This window comes from Monodon monoceros, unplaced genomic scaffold (assembly GCF_005190385.1).
Source record: "Monodon monoceros isolate NGI ecotype Baffin Bay Population unplaced genomic scaffold, NGI_Narwhal_1 Super_Scaffold_21, whole genome shotgun sequence".
Lineage (NCBI taxonomy): Eukaryota > Metazoa > Chordata > Mammalia > Artiodactyla > Monodontidae > Monodon > Monodon monoceros.
In genome coordinates, this window is record NW_021703778.1 from 90,574,634 (window position 1) to 90,594,844 (window position 20,211).

At 39.1% G+C, this 20,211-nt stretch overlaps 1 protein-coding gene across 4 annotated transcripts in view; it reads left to right on the forward strand.

The window, feature by feature from the left end:
- The window catches only part of EXD1 (exonuclease 3'-5' domain containing 1), a 39,042-nt gene that overhangs the window by 7,227 nt on the left and 11,604 nt on the right, over positions 1-20,211 (forward strand). For all 4 annotated transcript variants that reach the window (XM_029239218.1, XM_029239221.1, XM_029239220.1 and 1 more), the window contains 4 exons: positions 2,270-2,327; positions 2,598-2,725; positions 6,393-6,451; positions 9,216-9,302. In XM_029239218.1, the coding sequence (XP_029095051.1) occupies positions 2,270-2,327; positions 2,598-2,725; positions 6,393-6,451; positions 9,216-9,302 (332 nt within the window). The remainder of the gene's footprint in view (positions 1-2,269; positions 2,328-2,597; positions 2,726-6,392; positions 6,452-9,215; positions 9,303-20,211) is intronic.

The window sequence follows — 20,211 nt, forward strand, 5'->3', positions numbered from 1 at the left end:
ATTTTTAAAAAAAAGAAAGAAAGGAACTGTCTTGCTCAGCAAGCGAATTTAACACCAGACACTCACAGTACTTTCACAGTCCCTTATTTGAAACCTTGGGGCCAAATGTTTCAGATCTAAGGCTAGTTCTGGATTTTTCAAAAAGCTAACAAAGGGTATATACTGGTCATATTACATAACACCTCAAGTGGGTCTGGTCAGCACTCCGTAATAAAACACATTTCTACAGAGAAACGGATGGATAATCATACTAAGTGGAATTAAATAGGACTGTAAATAGTATGTCAGTTCAGGTTTTGCTGCCAAAAGAGTTACAAAGAATTTTTGGTTTTCAGACCTTTGGGGATTTTGGAATTGTGGGAAGTAGCCCTGTTCTTTATTTCTGCCAGCTAAAACAATTTAGCAAGAATAGATACAATTGTTTGCCTAAAGGAAGAGCTATAGAAGCTCATCTGGTCAGTGTGCTTCAGACAAGCCAAATGGGGTAAGAGAAAAGGGTTAGGAACAAGAGCTATTCTTTCTTTCAAGAACTCAAAAGCAAAAAGGCTTCCAAGGAGGAGTGAATATCAGTGTGGGGTGGAGGGGGGTGGCGGAACGGGTGAGCTGGGACCTCATAGAACTGTGCATTTCTTACCGTTGGGGCAGATATGAGGAAAGGAAAGGACTCCTGCCAATCAAGACCTACTTTAAAGCAGACAAGTCCAGCCAGCTTTTTTTTTTTTTTTTTTTTTTTTTTTTAGTATTTCTTTCTTTCTTTCTATGGCTACGTCAGGTCTTAATTGTGGCATGCAGGATATTTTAGTTGTGGCATGCATGATCTTTAGTTGCGGCATGCATGATCTTTAGTTGCGGCATGTGGGATCTTTAGTTGAGGCCTGTGGGATCTAGTTCCCTGACCAGGGATCGAACCCAGGCCCCTCTGCTCTGGGAACGTGGAGTCTTAGCCACGGGACCACCAGGGAAGTCCCCAGCCAGCTTATATAACTGTCATTTCTTACTGAGTACGCTACTGTAAACACTCTTTGTCCCTTGAGCACCTTTTAAAAATGGCAGTGATGGTGGTGGAAGTAGAGCGATTGTTAATTGTGTGTTAACTGTTAGACTTTGCAGTAGAACAGAGCTCTGGACTGGAACAAAGCTAGGCTGTGGATGAGTTTGTAAAGAAAAATGAAGGAATTACTACTACTATTTCCTAACTCAGGAGAAGGCTGACCACTGACCAGCTTTGTGATCTGTACACATGGATTCATTTCTTCCTAAATTCATTCTCAGGACTTGGCCTTTGTTTATAATTTCTAGGCTCAAAGGATGGCCTTCTTCTTCTTTCTTTGCCCTGTGGCTCAATCAGCCATAGAGGGTTCTCCCTGAAAAGCACCTTGAATAAGAGTTATCAAGATAAAGGATAATAATTGATTAATCCGAGTTTTTAGTGAATTTACTTTCTCTGACCCAGACTCAACACTTCTAGACAGTGTAGGAGAAAGAGACATTTGAAACATAGTTGCCCCTGAGAAACTTTTTCCATGAAAAGTACCTAAGGGTACTTAATTGAATCTTAGATGCCATTAATGACAATGTGCATTATTTCTTTTCCCACCCTAAGAAAGAAAAAGAAGCTGCCAATTAAACTATCATGTGCATTTACCATAAATCATATCCAATTTCAGAGTTGTTTAAAATGTGCATCTTAGAATCAATGATATACAATATTTCCCTGTATTCCGTGAACTGTTAGGTTAAAAATAAATGGTTCCAGAGTCTCTGTGGAATGTTTATCTCATATTTATTTTGTGATTTCCAGTCTAGCTTTTATTACCTTTCACATCACTGAACTGTTAATGCACCAGCCTGAGAAAGTGGAAGGGACAGTGTGAATGATTTGAGAGAAAACCCCCTAACAGTACATAGTGTGAAGGAAAATGCATTAGGATGGGAATAAATAGGAAAGAAAAGATATCTCTAGAACCATTCTGCATGACCACAAAGGTGTCCTGGAACAAAAAGGGTAAAGTGGATATGTAGAGAGGTTCCTAATCCTGCTAAATGACCAAGGAAGCTATGTAGGGATGTAAGATTAGGGGTCTTCAGTACTTTGGATAGTCTTTTCTGCTCTATTTATTGCTGGCCGATGAAGGCTCTATGGACTAACATTTCATTCCCAATTACTGTCTATGTTACATAATCAAACTGTGTGTGTGGAGGGGACAGAGGGATAGTTAACTGCTTTCATATTGGAAGTCCTGTTGGAAGCCGTTTGGTTATTTTACAGTGGAACTACTGGATGAAGAAGAACAAGGTGCAGTAAGAGAAAAGGCATCTTCTGTTAGGTATGATGGAATGATTTTCTTAATTATGATGTTACCCAGATGTACACATTAGGGTAGAAAGCCTTAACTGTAATTCACTAGCTGTGTAATTCCTAACATGAGAAGAAATAGGTGGATGTTTCCTTCCATCTTTAGATGGTATCTTCAAATCAGTGTAAACAGTGGATGAATGGGTTCTCTATGAAAGATCCAGAGTCCTTACCACTGATGTGTGTATGGCATTAACAACAAAGAACAAGCTCACCTAAGTGTTGTTTTTTATAAGCATAGTCTAAATACAGAAAGAAACAGGATGGATACAATAAAAGATGAAGACATAAATGTATATAAGCCTGCTTCTCCTGCCTCTGAGGCACCAATCACTTCTCTGCTAAATGACCTCAAGTACAGCCCATCAGGTGAGTACCAGGGCTCTGAATTTTCTAGGCTCTCTTGTGGTTCAGAACTCTTCAGAATTGGTATAACCCCGAGTCAAGGTTCTATGTGGAATTCTCAGCTAGGCTGTTGTTTCTAGGGTCCGAATTAAGATAAAATACTATGATTCATTTGTTTATTTAATATTTGAGTGCACACTATATGCCAGACATTGGGGATACCAAAGTTTGGTATCTCTACCTTCATCGAGTTATGGTGCAGGAAACACACTAAATAAGATAAATTAGTATACTATATAGTATGCTGGTGCCACATGTTAAGTAGAAAAAAAACAGAAGAAAAAGAAGAAATGTGTGGAGAGGGTGGTTTTACAGTTTTTGAGTGTCCAGGACAGGTCTCACTGAAATAGTGACATTTGAAGTAAAGGCTTGAAGGAAGTGAGGGACCAAGATGTATGAATATCTGGGTGGAATGGTTTTTAGGCATAAAAAATTAGCAGATGCAAAGGCCTGAGAGAGGAACATGCCATGATCTTGAAGGGACAGCAAGGAGATGAGTGTAGCTGGAGCAAGGAGAGCAGTAGGGGATGAAGTGGGGTGAGTGGATCATGGAAGACTTTGTAGATCATTGAAAGGACTTGGCTTTTACTCTGCAGTGAGAAGAGAAGCCATTGGAGGTTGGTTGGTTGTTTTTTTCATTTCCCTAATGACTAAGGATGTTGAGGATTTTTTAATGTGCTTATTTGGCATCTGAATATCTTTGGTGAATGTCTATCCATATCTTTTGTTCATTTTCTTATTGGATTGTTCTCTTATTATTCAGTGTTGGGAGTTCTTTATATATTCTGGATACAAGTCTTTTCTCAAATATATGCTTTGCAAATATTTTCTCCAAGTCTGTGGTTTGTCTTTTCATTCTCTTAAAGCATCTCTTGAAGAGCAGACATTTTTAATTTTGATGGAGTACCATTTATCCATTTTCATTCTTTTATGGATTGTGCTTTTGATGTCATATCTAAGTAATCTCTCCTAGCTCAAAGTCAGAAAGATTTTCTCCTTTGTTTTCTTCTAGACATTTTAGGTTTTACATTTAGGTCTATGATCCATTTTTTAAAAATGTTTATATATACTTTTTTTAAACATCTTTATTGGAGTATAATTGCTTTAAAACGGTGTGTTAGTTTCTGCTTTATAACAAAATGAATCAGCTATACATATACATATATCCCTGTATCTCCTCCCTCTTGCGTCTCCTTCCCTCCCATCTTCCCTATCCCACCCCTCTAGGTGGTCACAAAGCACTGAGCTGATTTGCCTGTGCTATGCGGCTGCTTCCCACTAGCTATCTGTTTTACATTTGGTAGTGTATATATGTCCATGCCACTCTCTCACTTCATCCCAGCTTACCCTTCTCCCTCCCCGTGTCCTCAAGTCCATTCGCTACATCTGCGTCTTTGTTCCTGTATGATCCATTTTAAACTTTTGTATATGATGTGATATGGACAAGGTTTTTTTTTTTCCATACGGACATCCAATTATTCCAGCACCGTTTATTGAAAAGTCTGTATTTTCTCCCTTCAGTTACCTTTGCACCTTTGTCAAAAATCAGTTTTCTGTATGTATATAGGTTTATTTATTTATGGACACTCTATTCTGTTACATTGATCTAATTTTTCTATCTTTACACCAATACTAGACTGTTTTGTTTATTGTTGATTTATGATAGATCTTGAAAGCAGGTAGTATTAGTTCTCCAACTTTGTTCTTTTTCAAAGTTGTTTCAGCTGTTCTTTGTTCTTTGCATTTCCCTATGAATTTTAGAATCAGCTTGTTAATTTCTACCAAAAAAGGAAAAACTCTGCTGGAATCTTTTTTGGGATTACAATGAATTGATAGATCAGTTTGGGGAATATTGACATCTTAACAGTATTGAGTATTCCATTTCATTTACCCAGTATACCTCTACATTTATTTAGATCTTTAATTTCTCAGCAGTGTTTTGTAGTTCTCATTGTATGTCTTACACATCTTTTGCCATATTTATCCCTAAGTATTTGTATTTTTATACTATTATAGAAGGTTTTTGTGTTTGTTTGTTTTTTGTTTTTTTTTTTTTTGTGGTACGTGGGCCTCTCACTGTTGTGGCCTCTCCCGTTGCGGAGCATAGGCTCCGGTCGCGCAGGCCCAGCGGCCATGGCTCACGGGCCCAGCCGCTCCGCGGCATGTGGGATCTTCCCGGACCGGGGCACGAGCCCATGTCCCCTGCATCGGCAGGCGGACTCTCAACCACTACACCACCAGAGAAGCCCTAGAAGGTATTTTTTAAAACTTCTATTTTCCATTGGAGAGTTTTGAGCAGAAGAGTAACATGATCTGACTTCTGTTTTTACAAAATCACTCTGGATACTGTATAGATGCTGAGAGGAGGGCCAACGTAAGAGCATGAATACCGGTTAGGAGGCTACTGAAATAATTTTGTTTAGTGGGTATGGTGGTTTGGACCCTCGTGGTGGCAATATGGTTGGTAGGAAGTGGTGGAATTCTGCATGTATATTGAGGTGGAGCCAACACAATGTACTGAAAGATTAGATGTGGTTGTGAGAGAAAAAGAGGAAACAAGGATGACTTCAGGGGTTTGGGCTTGAGCAGCCTGAAGTATGGGAGGGATTCTGGGTGGGAAAGGTTTTGGGGAGATGGTTAGGAGTTTAGTTTTGGTCAACCTAAGTTTGACTGTAAGCTGAGAGATGAAGACAAAGATCTGAGGTGGAGATATAAATTCAAGATCTAGCCTATAAATGATATTTAAAGCCTTGAGACTAGATGAGATCACCAAGAGAGTAAGTATGGATAGAAAAAAGGAAGTGGCTTATGGACTATGTCCTGAGCCACTCCAGAGTTTTAAAGTTTGGGAGATGAAGAAGAACTATATGTTATGCTATACCTCTAATCTTTTAAATTACATAATTAGAAAAATAATTAATTTTCAGGATCCAGAGAATTCCAAATGTGTGGACATTGGTCCATCTCCAGGACTAATTTATTTTAAACTATTATTTTTTATTATGAATGTGCTTTTAGAAAATGCATGTCTTAAATACTGTATGATATCACTTATATGTGGAATCTAAAAAATACAACAAACTAGTGACTATAACAAAAAAGAAGCGGACTCACAGATACAGAGAACAGACTAGTGGTTCCCAGTGTGGGGGGGATATAGGGGTGGGGCAGTGGGAGTCACAAACTATTGGATATAAGATAGGCTACAAGGATGTATTGTACAATACCGGGGAATATGGCCAATATTTTCTAATAACTGTAAATGGAGAGTAACCTTCAAAAATTGTATTAAAATTTTTTTTAAAAGTACATGTCTTGAAGTATTCAAGACAAACTTATGATGAAGGAAGCATTACTGGATTATCAAAGGAAATGAGTCAATATTTTATTTTATATCATCAGTGGGGCTTTTGTTTATTCTCAACTGACAAATAGGATGCTAATAGTGTTCACTACGGGATGGGCTGATGCAGGTGATAATGAAATAGTTCTCAGTATTCTAGGCTTAGTCTCAGTAGTTCTAGACATTTGAGTTGCAATAGAGTAGGACTTTAGGATTATGGCTAAAATTAGTGGGAGGGCTATTCTATTGCCAAGGAAGATAAATATATATAATAATATTCTCCTGTAGAGGAAGAGGAGGTGACATACACAGTCATTGATCAGTTCCAGCAGAAATTTGGTGCTGCAGTAAGTATTGCCCTCAATCATTCTCCGTATTGTCTGCAAATGGGTATCATGTCTATGTCTCATAAATTTCTCTCTTATTATAAGATCATTAGTGTTTTTCCTAATGAGTTAACAAAACATCTGAGAGCCGGCTATTTGCCAGGCATTGTTCTGAGGTCTGGGTTATAATAATAAGACAAAGTTCTAGCCCTGAAGGAGCTTATTTTAATGCAAGAAAATAAACACATAATTGTATATCAACTAGTGGTAAGTGCTATGAAAAAAAAGTGTAGTATGGTGAATGGAATGACAGGGAGTTCCTATTTTATTTAGGGTAGACAGAAAACCTCTGTGAAGAGGTGACATTGGAACAGAGATCTAAAAGACGTAAGGGAGCTAACCATGTGGATATCTAGTAAAAAACTTAAAGAAGGCATAATTACAAGTGCAGAGGCCCTGAGGCTGAAGCACACTTGACTTGTGTGGAGGAACAGCAGGGAGGTCATTGTGGCAGGACCACAGTGAAAAAGAATGTTAGGGAATGGAAGGGGGCAGGAGGCAGGTCAGGTAGACATAAGGATTTTGAGTTCGACTTGAGTAAGATGGAGAGCCATTGGCAGTTTTAGAGGAGAGTCAAAAATTTTTTTACTTATATTTTTAAAAGACCAGTCTAGATGCTCTATTTAGGCAATTTCTCTATAATATTTTTTTAATTTGAGATATGGCAGTAACTATTCAGCTAGGCTATGGTTCACAGTTAGACTTTAGGGAAGTCGTTAAGTTTTTTGTTTAGGAGCAAGCTTATGCTCGTGTATGCACAGATGTATTTTTTAAGAGAGGGTTAGCTTTCAGCAGATTCTTTGGTTTTTAAACAGCTTTATTGAGATATAATTCACATGCCATAAAATTTACCAATTTAAAATGTACACATCACTGGATTTTAGCATATTCACAGAATTGTACATCCATCACCACAGTGAATTTTAGAACATTTTTAATACTCCAAAAGGAAACCCCATATTCCTTAGCTAACACCTCTAATCCCTTCTGAGTACCCCCAGCCCCTGGCAACCGCTAATCTATTTTCTGCCTCTATGAATGTGCCTGTTTAGGACATTTCATATAAATGGGATCATACGATGTGTGGTCATTTGTGATTGGCTTGGCTTCTTTTGCGTAGCATAATATTTTCAAGGTTTATCTATGTTATAGCGTGTATCAGTATTTCACTTATTTTTGTTGCCAAATAATATTCCTTTGTATGGATATACCACATTTCATTTATCCTTTCACCATTTGATGGACATTTGGGTTGTTTCTACTTTTTGGCTATTATGAATAGTGCTGCTGTGAACATACATATACAAGTTTTTGTGTGGACACGTTTCCATTTCTCTTGGATAGATACTTACAAGTGGAATTGCTGGCTCATGTAATAACTCTGTGTTTAACTTTTTGAGGATTGGCCATACTGTTTTGCAAAGCACTGCACCACTTTACTTTTCCACCAGCAGGGCGTGAGGGTTCCAGTTTCTCCACATTCTTACCGACACTATTATCTGTCATTTTAATTATAGCCATCCTAGTGGTGTGAAGTAGTATCTCATTGTGTTTTTGATTTGCATTTCCCTGAAGGCTAATAGTGTTAAGCATATTTTCATGTGTTTATTGGCTATTTTTTTTCTTTTTTAAAAAAATTTTTGTTGGAGTATAGTTGATTTACAATGTTGTGTTAGTTTCAGGTGTACAGCAAAGTGAATCAGTTATACCTATACATATATCCACTCTTTTTTAGACTCTTTTCCCATATAGGCTTATTGGCTATTTGTATATCTTCTTAGAGAAATATCTATTCATTTGCCATTTTAATTGAGTTACAAGAATTTTTATATATCAACAGATGCTTTAAAGGGTCCATGACAACAACAACAAATAATAGGATAAGAACTTTTGCTCCGGAAATTTAAAGAGTTAGTTGGAAATTCTTATCAATAGGGAAATACAGCTTTTGTTCCCAGTTTTGCAGCCTTCTTGTTGATTGAGAATGGAACTGAAGTTCAGTCCCCTTCTTTTATCATTGATGAAAGATACTCAGAATATAGAACACTTTATGCTCTGTAAAGGAAGATATTGTGCTAGTGTAAGTTACTTTGCCTTTCTATTCTTGAGTAATTTATCTACCTGTAAAATGGGGAGAATCTTGTGCCATGCAGATATTTTCATGGATTATGCAGTAAAGATTTTAGAATTGTATAATGTTTTGAAATATAAGAATATAGATAATAAGAGGACCAGAATATGTTTCCAGGATACCCCTATTTCAGTTTTGAATAATTTAATGAATCCAAGACTTTAAAGGACCTGTTAAGTCTGTGTTTTTCTCATTCTGAACAGTAGATACTGTGAGACTCAGCCACTGTGTGAGTTCCCTTAGTAAATTGCTGTTCTTTGCATGAGGAATCTTGCCATAAAGACTAGAAACCTTTTGCTGTAACACCAGTGGTAACAAAAGGTATCTGAGTTTTCAACTCTTATTAGCATTTGCAATATGAATGATTTATTTTCCAGTTGTGGAATAACTTTGTGAACCCTGAAAAGAGGAACAGAAGCATTCAGTGTGATTTGTGTGTGTGTGTGTGAAGCAGACATGTGTTTCGGATTTTGTAAGTTTAAAAAAATATGATCCATTTTGTTTATTTCTAGCCATTTTACTTGTGCCATTCATGATGTCATAATTGCAACATTTATTTCCTGGAGATTTTTATTTTCTTCCTTTTCTTACCAGATGCTCCACATCAAGAAGCAAAGTGTCCTGAGTGTGGCAGCAGAAGGAGCTAATGTGTGTCGTCATGGGAGACTATGTTGGCTTCAGGTAAAAGATTTCTTAAAACTTTTTATTTTGAAATAATTGTAGATTCACTGGTAAATTTATTTTAATTGTCTTTTTTATGTCACCCCAGTGTCACTGTCCTATAGCTTGTTTGGAATTCCTTTTAATTTTCTTGTACTCAGTTTATTATTTTCAAAGAAAAGAGCTTTAGGGACTTCCCTGGTGGTCCAGTGGTTAAGACTCCTTGCTTCTGGGACTTCCCTTGTGGCTCAGTGGTTAAGAATCTGCCTTCCAATGCAGGGGACACGGGTTCGAGCCCTGGTCAGGGAAGATCCCACATGCTGCAGAGCAACTAAGCCCATGTGCCACAACTACTAAGCCCGCGCTCTAGAATGCAAGCCACAACTAGTGAGCCCGCGTGCCACAACTACTGAAGCCCACGCGCCTAGAGCCCGTGCTCCGCAGGAAAAGCCACCACAATGAGAAGCCAGCGCTTGTCGCAACTAGAGAAAGCCTGCGCACAGCAATGAAGACCCAACGCAGCCAAAAATAAATTAAAAAAAAAAAAGACTCCGTGCTTGTACTGCACAGGTTTGATCCCTGGTCGAGGAACTAAGATCCTGCATGCTGTGTGGTGCGGCCGAAAAAAAAAAGGAAAGAGCTTTATAATCATCGTTGCTGTCTCTGCTGTCTCAGAGGCTCTACCTGACGTTTTCTTTCCCAGCTCTGTTCTCTTGCCTTAGACATATGGAGAATTTCTTTTTTTTTTTTAAGATTTATTATTTATTGTATTTATTTTTCGCTCTGTCAGGTCTTAGTTGTGGGACATTGGACCTTCGCTTAGGCATGCAGGATCTTTCATTGTGGTGCACGGGCTCCAGGCTGCATGGGCTCTGTGGTTTGCGGCATGTGGGCTCTCTAGTTGAGGTGCACGAGCTCAGTAGCTGGTGCACGGGCTTAGTTGCCCCGCAGCATGTGGGATCTTAGTTCCCTGACCAGGGATTGAACCTGTGTCCCCTGCATTGTAAGGCAGATTCTTTACCACTGGACCACCAGGGAAGTCCCAAAATATGGAGAATTTCTTATCTTTCCTCTGGTTGGTAGATTTCCACAGTAGATTTCTGCCACATCATTCTCATTTTCCTGGATCAAGGAGATGTAGGTGAGGATATCCATTATATCCAAAGAACTTTGTAATGAGCCTTGAATAGCTAGAGGATGGATAACCACCTTTGGATCAAACTCAGCATCATCAGTATTTAAGGGGGAGTGGGCCAAGAAAGCCAGCTGAATTCCCAATCAATGTCCTCCATCCTTTTTTTTTTTTACCCGTGTCCCCTGCATCAGCAGGTGGACTCTCAACCACTGCATCACCAGGGAAGCCCCCTCCATCCTTTGAGTGAAGACCTACATCAGCCTACTGAGAGAATATTTTTATTAGGATTGGCAATCTGCCTTCTCGAACTCTTTCCTCTGGAATGTTTACTTTCTCAAAGGGTAAGGAATGGAGGTATCAAGCCCAGTTTTGCTCAGGGATTAAATTGCCTCCTTCTTGTTCCATGCACTTTCTAGGTAAACCTTAGCTTTTAGATGACTAGGTTAGAGTTAGCAGCACAAATGCAAATTATTTAAAACAAACCTCCACAAACAACAAAAGCAAAAATAAACAATTTGGACAACATCAAATTAAAAAGCTTGAGATTGGTTCAAGATGGTGGAGTAGAAGGACATGCTCTCACTCCCTCTTTCGAGAACACCAGAATCACAACTAACTGCTGAATAGTCATCAACAGGAAGACACTGGAACTCACCAAAAAAGATACCCCACATGCAAAAACAAAGGAGAAGCTGCAGTGAGACGGTAGGAGGGGTGCTATCACAATAAAATCAAATCCCATAACTGCTGGGTGGGTGACGCACAAACTGGAGAACACTTATACCCCAGAAGTCACCCACTGGAGTGAAGGTTCTGAGCCACATGTCAGGCTTCCCAACCTGAGGGTCTGGCAACGGAAGGAGGAATTCCTAGAGACTCAGACTTCGGCTAGCGAGATTTGATTGCAGGACTTTGGCAGGACTGGGGGAAACAGAGACTCCACTCTTGGAGGGCACACACAAAGTAGTGTGCACATTGGGACCCAGGGGAAGGAGCAGTGACCCCAGATGAGACTGAAGCAGACCTACCTGCTAGTGTTGGAAGGTCTCCTGCAGAGGCAGGGGGCAGCTGTGGCTCACCAAGGGACAAGGACACTGGCAGCAGAAGTTGTGGGAAGTACCTCTTGGCGTGAGCCCTCCCAGAGTCTGCCATCAGCCCCACCAAAGAGCCGGGTAGGCTCCAGTGTTGGGTTGCCTCAGGCCAAACAACCAACAGGGAGGGAACCCAGCCCCACCCATCAGCAGACAAGCAGATTAAAGTTTTACTGAGCTCTGCCCACCAGAGCAACAGCCAGCTCTACCCACCACCAGTCCCTCCCATCAGGAAACTTCCACAAGCCTCTTGGCCTCATCCACCAGAGGGCAGACAGCAGAAGCAAGAAGAACTACAATCCTGCAGCCTGTGGAACAAAAACCACATTCACAGAAAGATAGACAAGATGAAAAGGCAGAGGGCTATGTATCAGATGAAGGAACAAGATAAAACCCCAGAAAAACAATTAAATGAAATGGAGATAGGCAATCTTCCAGAAAAAGAATTCAGAATAATGATAGTTAAGATGATCCAGGACCTCGGAAAAAGAATGGAGGCAAAGACTGAGAAGATGCAAGAAATGTTTAACAAAGATCTAGGAGAATTAAAGAACAAACAGAGATGAATAATACAATAACTGAAATGAAAACTACACTAGAAGGAATCAATAGCAGAATAACTGAGGCAGAAGAATGGATAAGTGACCTGGAAGACAGAATGGTGGAATTCACTGCTGTGGAACAGACTAAAGAAAAAAGAATGAAAAGAAATGAAGACAGCCTAAGAGACCTCTGGGACAACATTAAATGCAACAACATTCGCATTATAGGGGTCCCAGAAGGAGAAGAGAGAGAGAAAGGACCAGAGAAAATATTTGAAGAGATTATAGTCGAAAACTTCCCTAACATGGGAAAGGAAAGAGCCACCCAAGTCCAGGAAGTGCAGCGACTCCCATACAGGATAAACCCAAGGAGAAACACACCGAGACACATAGAAATCAAATTGGCAAAAATTAAAGACAAAGAAAAATTATTGAAAGCAGCAAGGGAAAAACAACAAATAACATACAAGGGAACTCCCATAAGGTTAACAGCTGATTTCTCAGAATAAACTCTACAAGCCAGAAAGGAGTGGCATGATATACTTAAAGTGATGAAAGGGAAGAAGCTACAACCAAGATTACTCTACCCAGCAAGGATCTCATTCAGATTCGATGGAGAAATCAAAAGCTTTACAGACAAACAAAAGCTAAGAGAATTCAGCACCACCAAACCAGCTCTACAACAAATGCTAAAGAAACTTCTCTAAGTGGGAAACACAAAAGAAGAAAAGGACCTAGAAAAACAAACCCAAAACAATTAAGAAAATGGTAATAGGAACATACATATTGATAAGTACCTTAAACATGAACAGATTAAATGCTCCAACCAAAAGACACAGGCTTGCTGAATGGATACAAAAACAAGACCCATATATATGCTGTCTACAAGAGACCCACTTCAGACCTAGGGACACATACAGACTGAAAGTGAGGGGATGGAAAAAGATATTCCATGCAAATGAAAATCAAAAGAAAGCTGGAGTAGCAATACTCATATCAGATAAAATAGACTTTAAAATAAAGAATGTTACAAGAGACAAGGAAGGACACTACGTAATGATCAAGGGATCAATCCAAGAATAAGATATAGCAATAATAAATATATATGCACCCAACATAGGAGCACCTCAATACATAAGGCAACTGCTAACAGCTCTAAAAGAGGAAATCAACAGTAACAGAATAATAGTGGGGGACTTTAACACCTCACTTACACCAATGGACAGATCATCCAAACGGAAAATTAATAAGGAAACAGAAGCTTTAAATGACACAATAGACCAGATAGATTTAATTGATATTTATAGGACGTTCCATCCAAAAACAGCAGGTTACACTTTCTTCTCAAGTGTGCACGGAACATTCTCCAGGATAGATCACATCTTGGATCACAAATGAAGCCTCAGTAAATTTAAGAAAATCGAAATCATATCAAGCATCTTTTCTGACCACAATGCTATGAGATTAGAAATCAATTACAGGGAAAAAAATGTAAAAAACACAAACACATGGAGGCTAAACAATACGTTACTAAATAACCAAGAGATCACTTTGAAGAAATCAAAGAGGAAATCAAAAAAGACCTACAGACAAATGACAGTGAAAACACAACGATCCAAAACCTATGGGATGCGGCAAAAGCAGTTCTAAGAGAGAAGTTTATAGCTATACAAGCCTACCTCAAGAAACGAGAAAAATCTGAAATAAACAATCTAACCTTACACCTAAAGGAACTAGAGGAAGAAGAACAAACAAAACCCAAAGTTAGCAGAAGGAAAGAAATCATAAAGATCAGAGCAGAAATGAATGAAATAGAAACAAAACAACAGCAAAGATCAACAAAACTAAAAGCTGGTTCTTTGAGAAGATAAACAAAATTGATAAACCATTAGCTAGACTCATCAAGAAAAAGAGGGAGAGGACTCAAATCAATAAAATTAGAAATGAAAAAGGAGAGGTTACAACAGACACAGCAGAAATACAAAGCATCCTATGAGACAACTACAAGCAACTCTATGCCAATAAAATGGACAACCTGGAAGAAATGGACAAATTCTTAGAAAGGTATAAACTTCCAAGACTGAACCAGGAAGAAACAGAAAATATGAACAAACCATTCACAAGTAATGAAATTGAAACTGTGATTAAAAATCTTCCAACAAACAAAAGCCCAGGACCAGATGGCTTCACAGGCAAATTCTATCAAACATTTAGAGGAGAGCTAACACCCACCCTTCTCAAACTCTTCCAAAAAATTGCAGAGGAAGGAACACCCCCAAACTCATTCTATGAGGCCACCATCACCCTGATACCAAAACCAGACAAAGATACTACAAAAAAAAGAAAATTACAGACCAATATCACTGATGAATATAGATGTAAAAATCCTCAACAAAATACTAGCAAACGGAATCCAACAACACATTAAAAGGATCATACACCATGATCAAGTGGGATGTATCCTAGGGATGCAAGGATTCTTCAATATACGCAAATCAATCGATGTGATACACCATATTAACAGATTGAAGAATAAAAACCATATGATCATCTCAATAGATGCAGAAAAAGCTTTTGACAAAATTCAACACCCATTTATGATAAAAACTCTCCAGAAAGTGGGCAAAGAAGGAACCTACCTCAACATAATGAAGGCCATATACAACAAACGCACAGCAAACATCATTCTCAATGGTGAAAAACTGAAAGCATTTCCTCTAAGATCAGGAACAAGAAAGGATGTCCACTCTCACCACCATTATTCAACATAGTTTTGGAAGTCCTAGACATGGCAATCAGAGAAGAGAAAGAAATAAAAGCAATACAAATTGGAAAAGAAGAAGTAAAACTGTCACTGTTTGCAGATGACATGATACCTATACATAGAGAATCCTAAAGATGCCACCAGAAAACTACTAGAGCTAATCAATGAATTTGGTAAAGTTGCAGGATACAAAATTAATGCACAGAAATCTCTTGCATTCCTATACACTAATGATGAAAAATCTGAAGGAGAAATTAAGGAAACACTCCCATTTACCATTGCAACAAAAAGAATAAAATACCTAGGAATAAATCTACCTAGGGAGACAAAAGACCTGTATGCAGAAAACTATAAGACACTGATGAAAGAAATTAAAGATGATACAAATAGATGGAGAGATATACCATGTTCTTGGATTGGAAGAATCAATATTGTGAAAATGACTCTACTACCCAAAGCAATCTACAGATTCAATGCAATCCCTATCAAATTACCAATGGCATTTTTTACAGAACTAGAACAAAAAACCTTAAAATTTGTACAGAGACACGAAAGACCCCGAATAGCCAAAGCAGTCTTGAGGGAAAAAAACGGAGCTGGAGGAATCAGACTCCCTGACTTCAGACTATACTACAAAGCTACAGTAATCAAGACAATATGGTACTGGCACAAAAACAGAAATATAGATCAATGGAACAGGATAGAAATCCCAGAGATAAACCCATGTACCTATGGTCAACTAATCTATGACAAAGGAGGCAAGGATATACAGTGGAGAAAAGACAGTCTCTTCAATAAGTGGTGCTGGGAAAACTGGACAGCTACATGTAAAACAATGAAATTAAAACGCTCCCTAGCACCATACACAAAAATAAACTCAAAATAGATTAGAGACCTAAATGTAAGACTGGGCACTATAAAACTCTTAGAGGAAAACATAGGAAGAACACTCTTTGACATAAATCACAGCAGGATATTTTTTGATCCACATCCTAGAGTAATGGAAATAAAAACAAATATAAACAAATGGGACCTCATGAAACTTAAAAGCTTTTGCACAGCAAAGGAAAACATAAACAAGACGAAAAGACAACACTCAGAATGGGAGAAAATATTTGCAAATGAATCATCGGACAAAGGATTAATCTCCAAAATATATAAAGAGCTCATGCAGCTCAATAGTAAAAAAACAAACAACCCAATCCAAAAATGGGCAGAAGACCTAAATAGACATTTCTCCAAAGAAGACATACAGATGGCCAAGAAGCACATGAAAAGCTGCTCAACATCACTATTAGAGAAATGCAAATCAAAACTACAGTGAAGTATCACCTCACACCAGTTTGAATGGGCATCATCAGAAAATCTACAAACAACAAATGCTGGAGAGGGTGTGGAGAAAAGGGAACCCTCTTGCACTGTTGGTGGGAATGTAAATTGATAGAGCCACTATGGAGGTTCCTTAAAGAACTAAAAATAGAATTACCATATGACCCAGCAATCCCACTACTGGACGTATACCCAGAGAAAACCATAATTCAAAAAGACACATGCGGGGCTTCCCTGGTGGCGCAGTGGTTGAGAGTCCGCCTGCCAATGCAGGGGACGTGGGTTTGTGCCCCGGTCCGGGAGGATCCCACATGCCGTGGAGCGGCTGGGCCCGTGAGCCATGGGTGCTGAGCCTGTGTGTCCGGAGCCTGTGCTTCACAATGGGAGAGGCCACAACAGTGAGAGGCCCGCGTACAGCAAAAAAAAAAAACAAAAAAACAAAAAACGCCAAGAGATAAGTGCTGATGAATATATCGGGAAAAGGGAACCTTTGTGCACTGTTGGTGGGAGTATAAATTGGTGGAGCCACTATGGAAACAGTATGGAGGCTCCTCAAAAAAATTAAAAATAGAGCTTCCCTGGTGGCGCAGTGGTTGAGAGTCTGCCTGCCAATGCAGGGGACACGGGTTTGTGCCCCGGTCCGGGAAGATCCCACATGCCGCGGAGCGGCTGGGCCCGTGAGCCATGGCCGCTGAGCCTGCACGTCCAGAGCCTGTGCTCCGCAACGGGAGAGGCCACAACAGCGAGAGGCCCGCATACCACAAAAAAAAATAAAATAAAATAAAATTAGAACTAAAACAACATATGGTCCAGCAATCCCACTTCTGGGTATATATCCAAAGGAAATGAAAACAGGATCTCAAAGAGATAACTGTATCCCCATGTTCATATTGCAGCATTATTTACAATAACCGATACATGGAAACAACCAAGTGTCCATAGATGGATGAATAGATAAAGTAAATGTGATATATATGTACAATGGAATATTATTCTGCCATAAAAAAGAAGGAAATTCTGCCATTTGTAATGACATGGATGAACCTGGAGGGATTCAGCTAAGTAAAATAAGTTAGACAGAGAAAGACAAATACCGTATGCTCTCACTTATATGTAGAATCAAAAAAACCAAACTCATAGAAACAGAGAGTAGAGTAGTGGTTCCAGGAGTGGGGGAATGGGGGAAATGGATGAAGGTAGTCAAAAGGTACAACTTCCAGTTATAAGATAAATAGCTTATGGGAATGTAATGCACAGCACGGTAATTATAGATAACAATACTATATTGTATACTTAAAAGCTGCTAAGAGAGTAGATCTTAAAAGTTCTCACCACACACAGATAACCATGTGAGGTAATAGATATGTTAACTACCCTCATCATAGTAGTCCTTTTGCAGTATATACTTACATCAAATTATCATGTTATATACCTTAAACTTACACAATGTTATATGCTAATTTTATCTCAATAAAGCTGGGTAGGGAGGAAGAAACCAGACCAAAACCTCTCTCTACCAAAACAAAAGGGTAGACTTCCTGGTAATGCAGGCCTGGGCACCTCTAGGTTATTTCCTAATTTGTCCCCTTTTGTTGTCTAGATACCAGAGGGGACATCCAGTTGGTTACAAATATCATCTTTGTGACTGGAAGCAAATCAATGGGCACGTTTTCTCCCACCAGGTCCTTGGACTTGTATGTTTAATTTTTTAAATCAAAGTATCACATGCCCTATGTATTAAAAGCAAAAAAAAAATGCTAAAAGGCTTATGAGGACAGAAAAATCCTCACTCCATTTCTCTCATCAGAGGTGGTGCATTTGTTTTTTTTAAGAATCCAGTAACAAGGTTGTTAAAGTACATGTGTACAGCACTTTACAGTTGACAAAGTACTTTGACAAACATTATTACATTTACATTTTTCATTTCATTCTCCTTATAGGAGACCTGTGATGCAAATGTTAGTCCATGGGACGCTGTTCCATAAGACCTTAAGCTATCTTTACTTTTTTCATTGTTTTTTCTTTTTGCTGCTCTGAATGGGTGAGTTCCACTGCCTTGTCTTTGAGTTGACTGATCCTTTCTTCTGCTTTATCTAGTCTGCTAGTGAACCCATCTAGTGTATTTTTCAGTTCAATTATTATATTCTTTAGATCTGTGACTTCTATTTGGTACTTTCTTACATTTCCATCTCTTTGTTGAAGTGCTCACTGTGTTCATCCATTCTTCTCCCCAGTTTGGTGAGCATCTTTATAGACCATTATTTGAGCTCTTTATCAGGTAAATTATTTATCTCCATTTCATTAAGTTTTTTTTCCTGAGGTTGACTCTCTGTGTTGGTTTCTACATAGTAGATGAAACAGCCACTCCTCCCAGTGTTGAAGGAGTGGCCTCATGTAGGAGATGAACCTTGTCATTCAACCCTGCCTCAGCTCCTGGTGGTCTTTCAAACCTCTTGGCCTTGTCCAAGCAGCCTATTATATTTTTAATAGCTCCCAGTAGTTGAGGATGTGCCAAGACCTGTCAGTGTCCTAAAGGGGAGAATCTCAGCACATAGACTCAGGGTGACTGGAAGTGAGACCCTCAGGCATCAGTTTTTTAACTATGCAAATATGTACATTCCTGTGGGACCACAAGCATAAACCTTGCTGGCCACCAGAGCCAGGCAATCTGGAGGTGTCCCCTGAGCAGCAGTTGCAGAAATCAGGGCTCCAGATGAGTGTCAAAGCTCTTTTCTGGGTGATATAGGTGAGCTGGAGCAAGGGAGAGCGTCAAGATGGAGTCCACAGCTTATGTTCCTTGAGAGCAACTCCATAGGCTACTAATGTGTACCAATCCTGAAGCCTGCCTCTCAGGCTGAAGCTCCAGGATGAGCGAAGAGCCCTCCTTCACAAAAAGACTGGGGAGTGTGCCCCAGTCCACTGTCTGTGCAGTGCTCTAGGGGTGGTAGCCTGCCAAGAACTGTCCCTCCGATTGCCACAGTCCCACGAGACCCAGGAATACAAGCCACCCTGGCCACCAGAGCCATGCCATCAAGGGGTGTCCTCTGGTAGCATCCTCAAAACCCAGGGAACCAGAAAAGTACAGAGGCAACTACTTTTAACATGTTGAAATGTGTCTATTTTCGTTTTTTGATAATATGCTTATTGCTTTCTCTTTATTCATCAGTTTTACAAATTATTAACTTTTATTATACTAAACAAAGATTTTGCTCACTTACAGCACCCACACCTACCTAGAGCCTCCCAATTTAGTTATATCCCAATTTTAAAAGATTTTATTTTTATACAATTTTTAAAGGTTACTTTCCACTTACCGTTATCACAAAATTGTTGGCTGTATTCCCCATGTTGTACAATACATCCTTGAGCCTATATTACACCCAATAGTTTGTACCTCCCACTGCCTCACCCCTATATTCCCCCCACCACTGGTAACCACTAGTTTGTTCTCTATATCTGTGAGTTGGCTTCTTTTTTGTTATATTCACTCATTTGTTGTATTTTTTAGATTCCACATATAAGTGATATCCTACGGTATTTTTCTTTCTCTATCTGACTTATTTCACATAGCATAATGTCCTCCAAGTCCATCCATGTTGCTGCAAATGGCAAAATTTCATTCTTTTTTATGGATGAGTAGTATTCCATTGTATATATACACCACATCTTCTTTATCCCTTCATCTGCTGATGAACACTTAGGTAGTTTCCATGTCTTGGCTATTGTAAATAATGCCGCTATGAACATTGGGGTGCATGTATGTTTTCAAATTAGTGTTTTTGGGTTTTTTGGGGGGGAAGTTATATCCCAATGTTTGGTTAAGACAGGATTCAGGCTATATGTGATTATGGCTATGTAACCATTGCTCCTTGTTGGTCCAGTAAGATTGTTTCTTTTCTTGCCCAACTTTTTGTTTTTCATAGAATTGATAATTGCCTCATCTTACTAGCTTTGTTTTCCTTTCATTTGTGACAAAGCCTTCCCATATTTTCCCCTCAATGTAGTTTTTCACATGCTTACATCTATCCTGATAATCTGTGCTGCATCTTTGTCTTGAAGCCATCTTCCC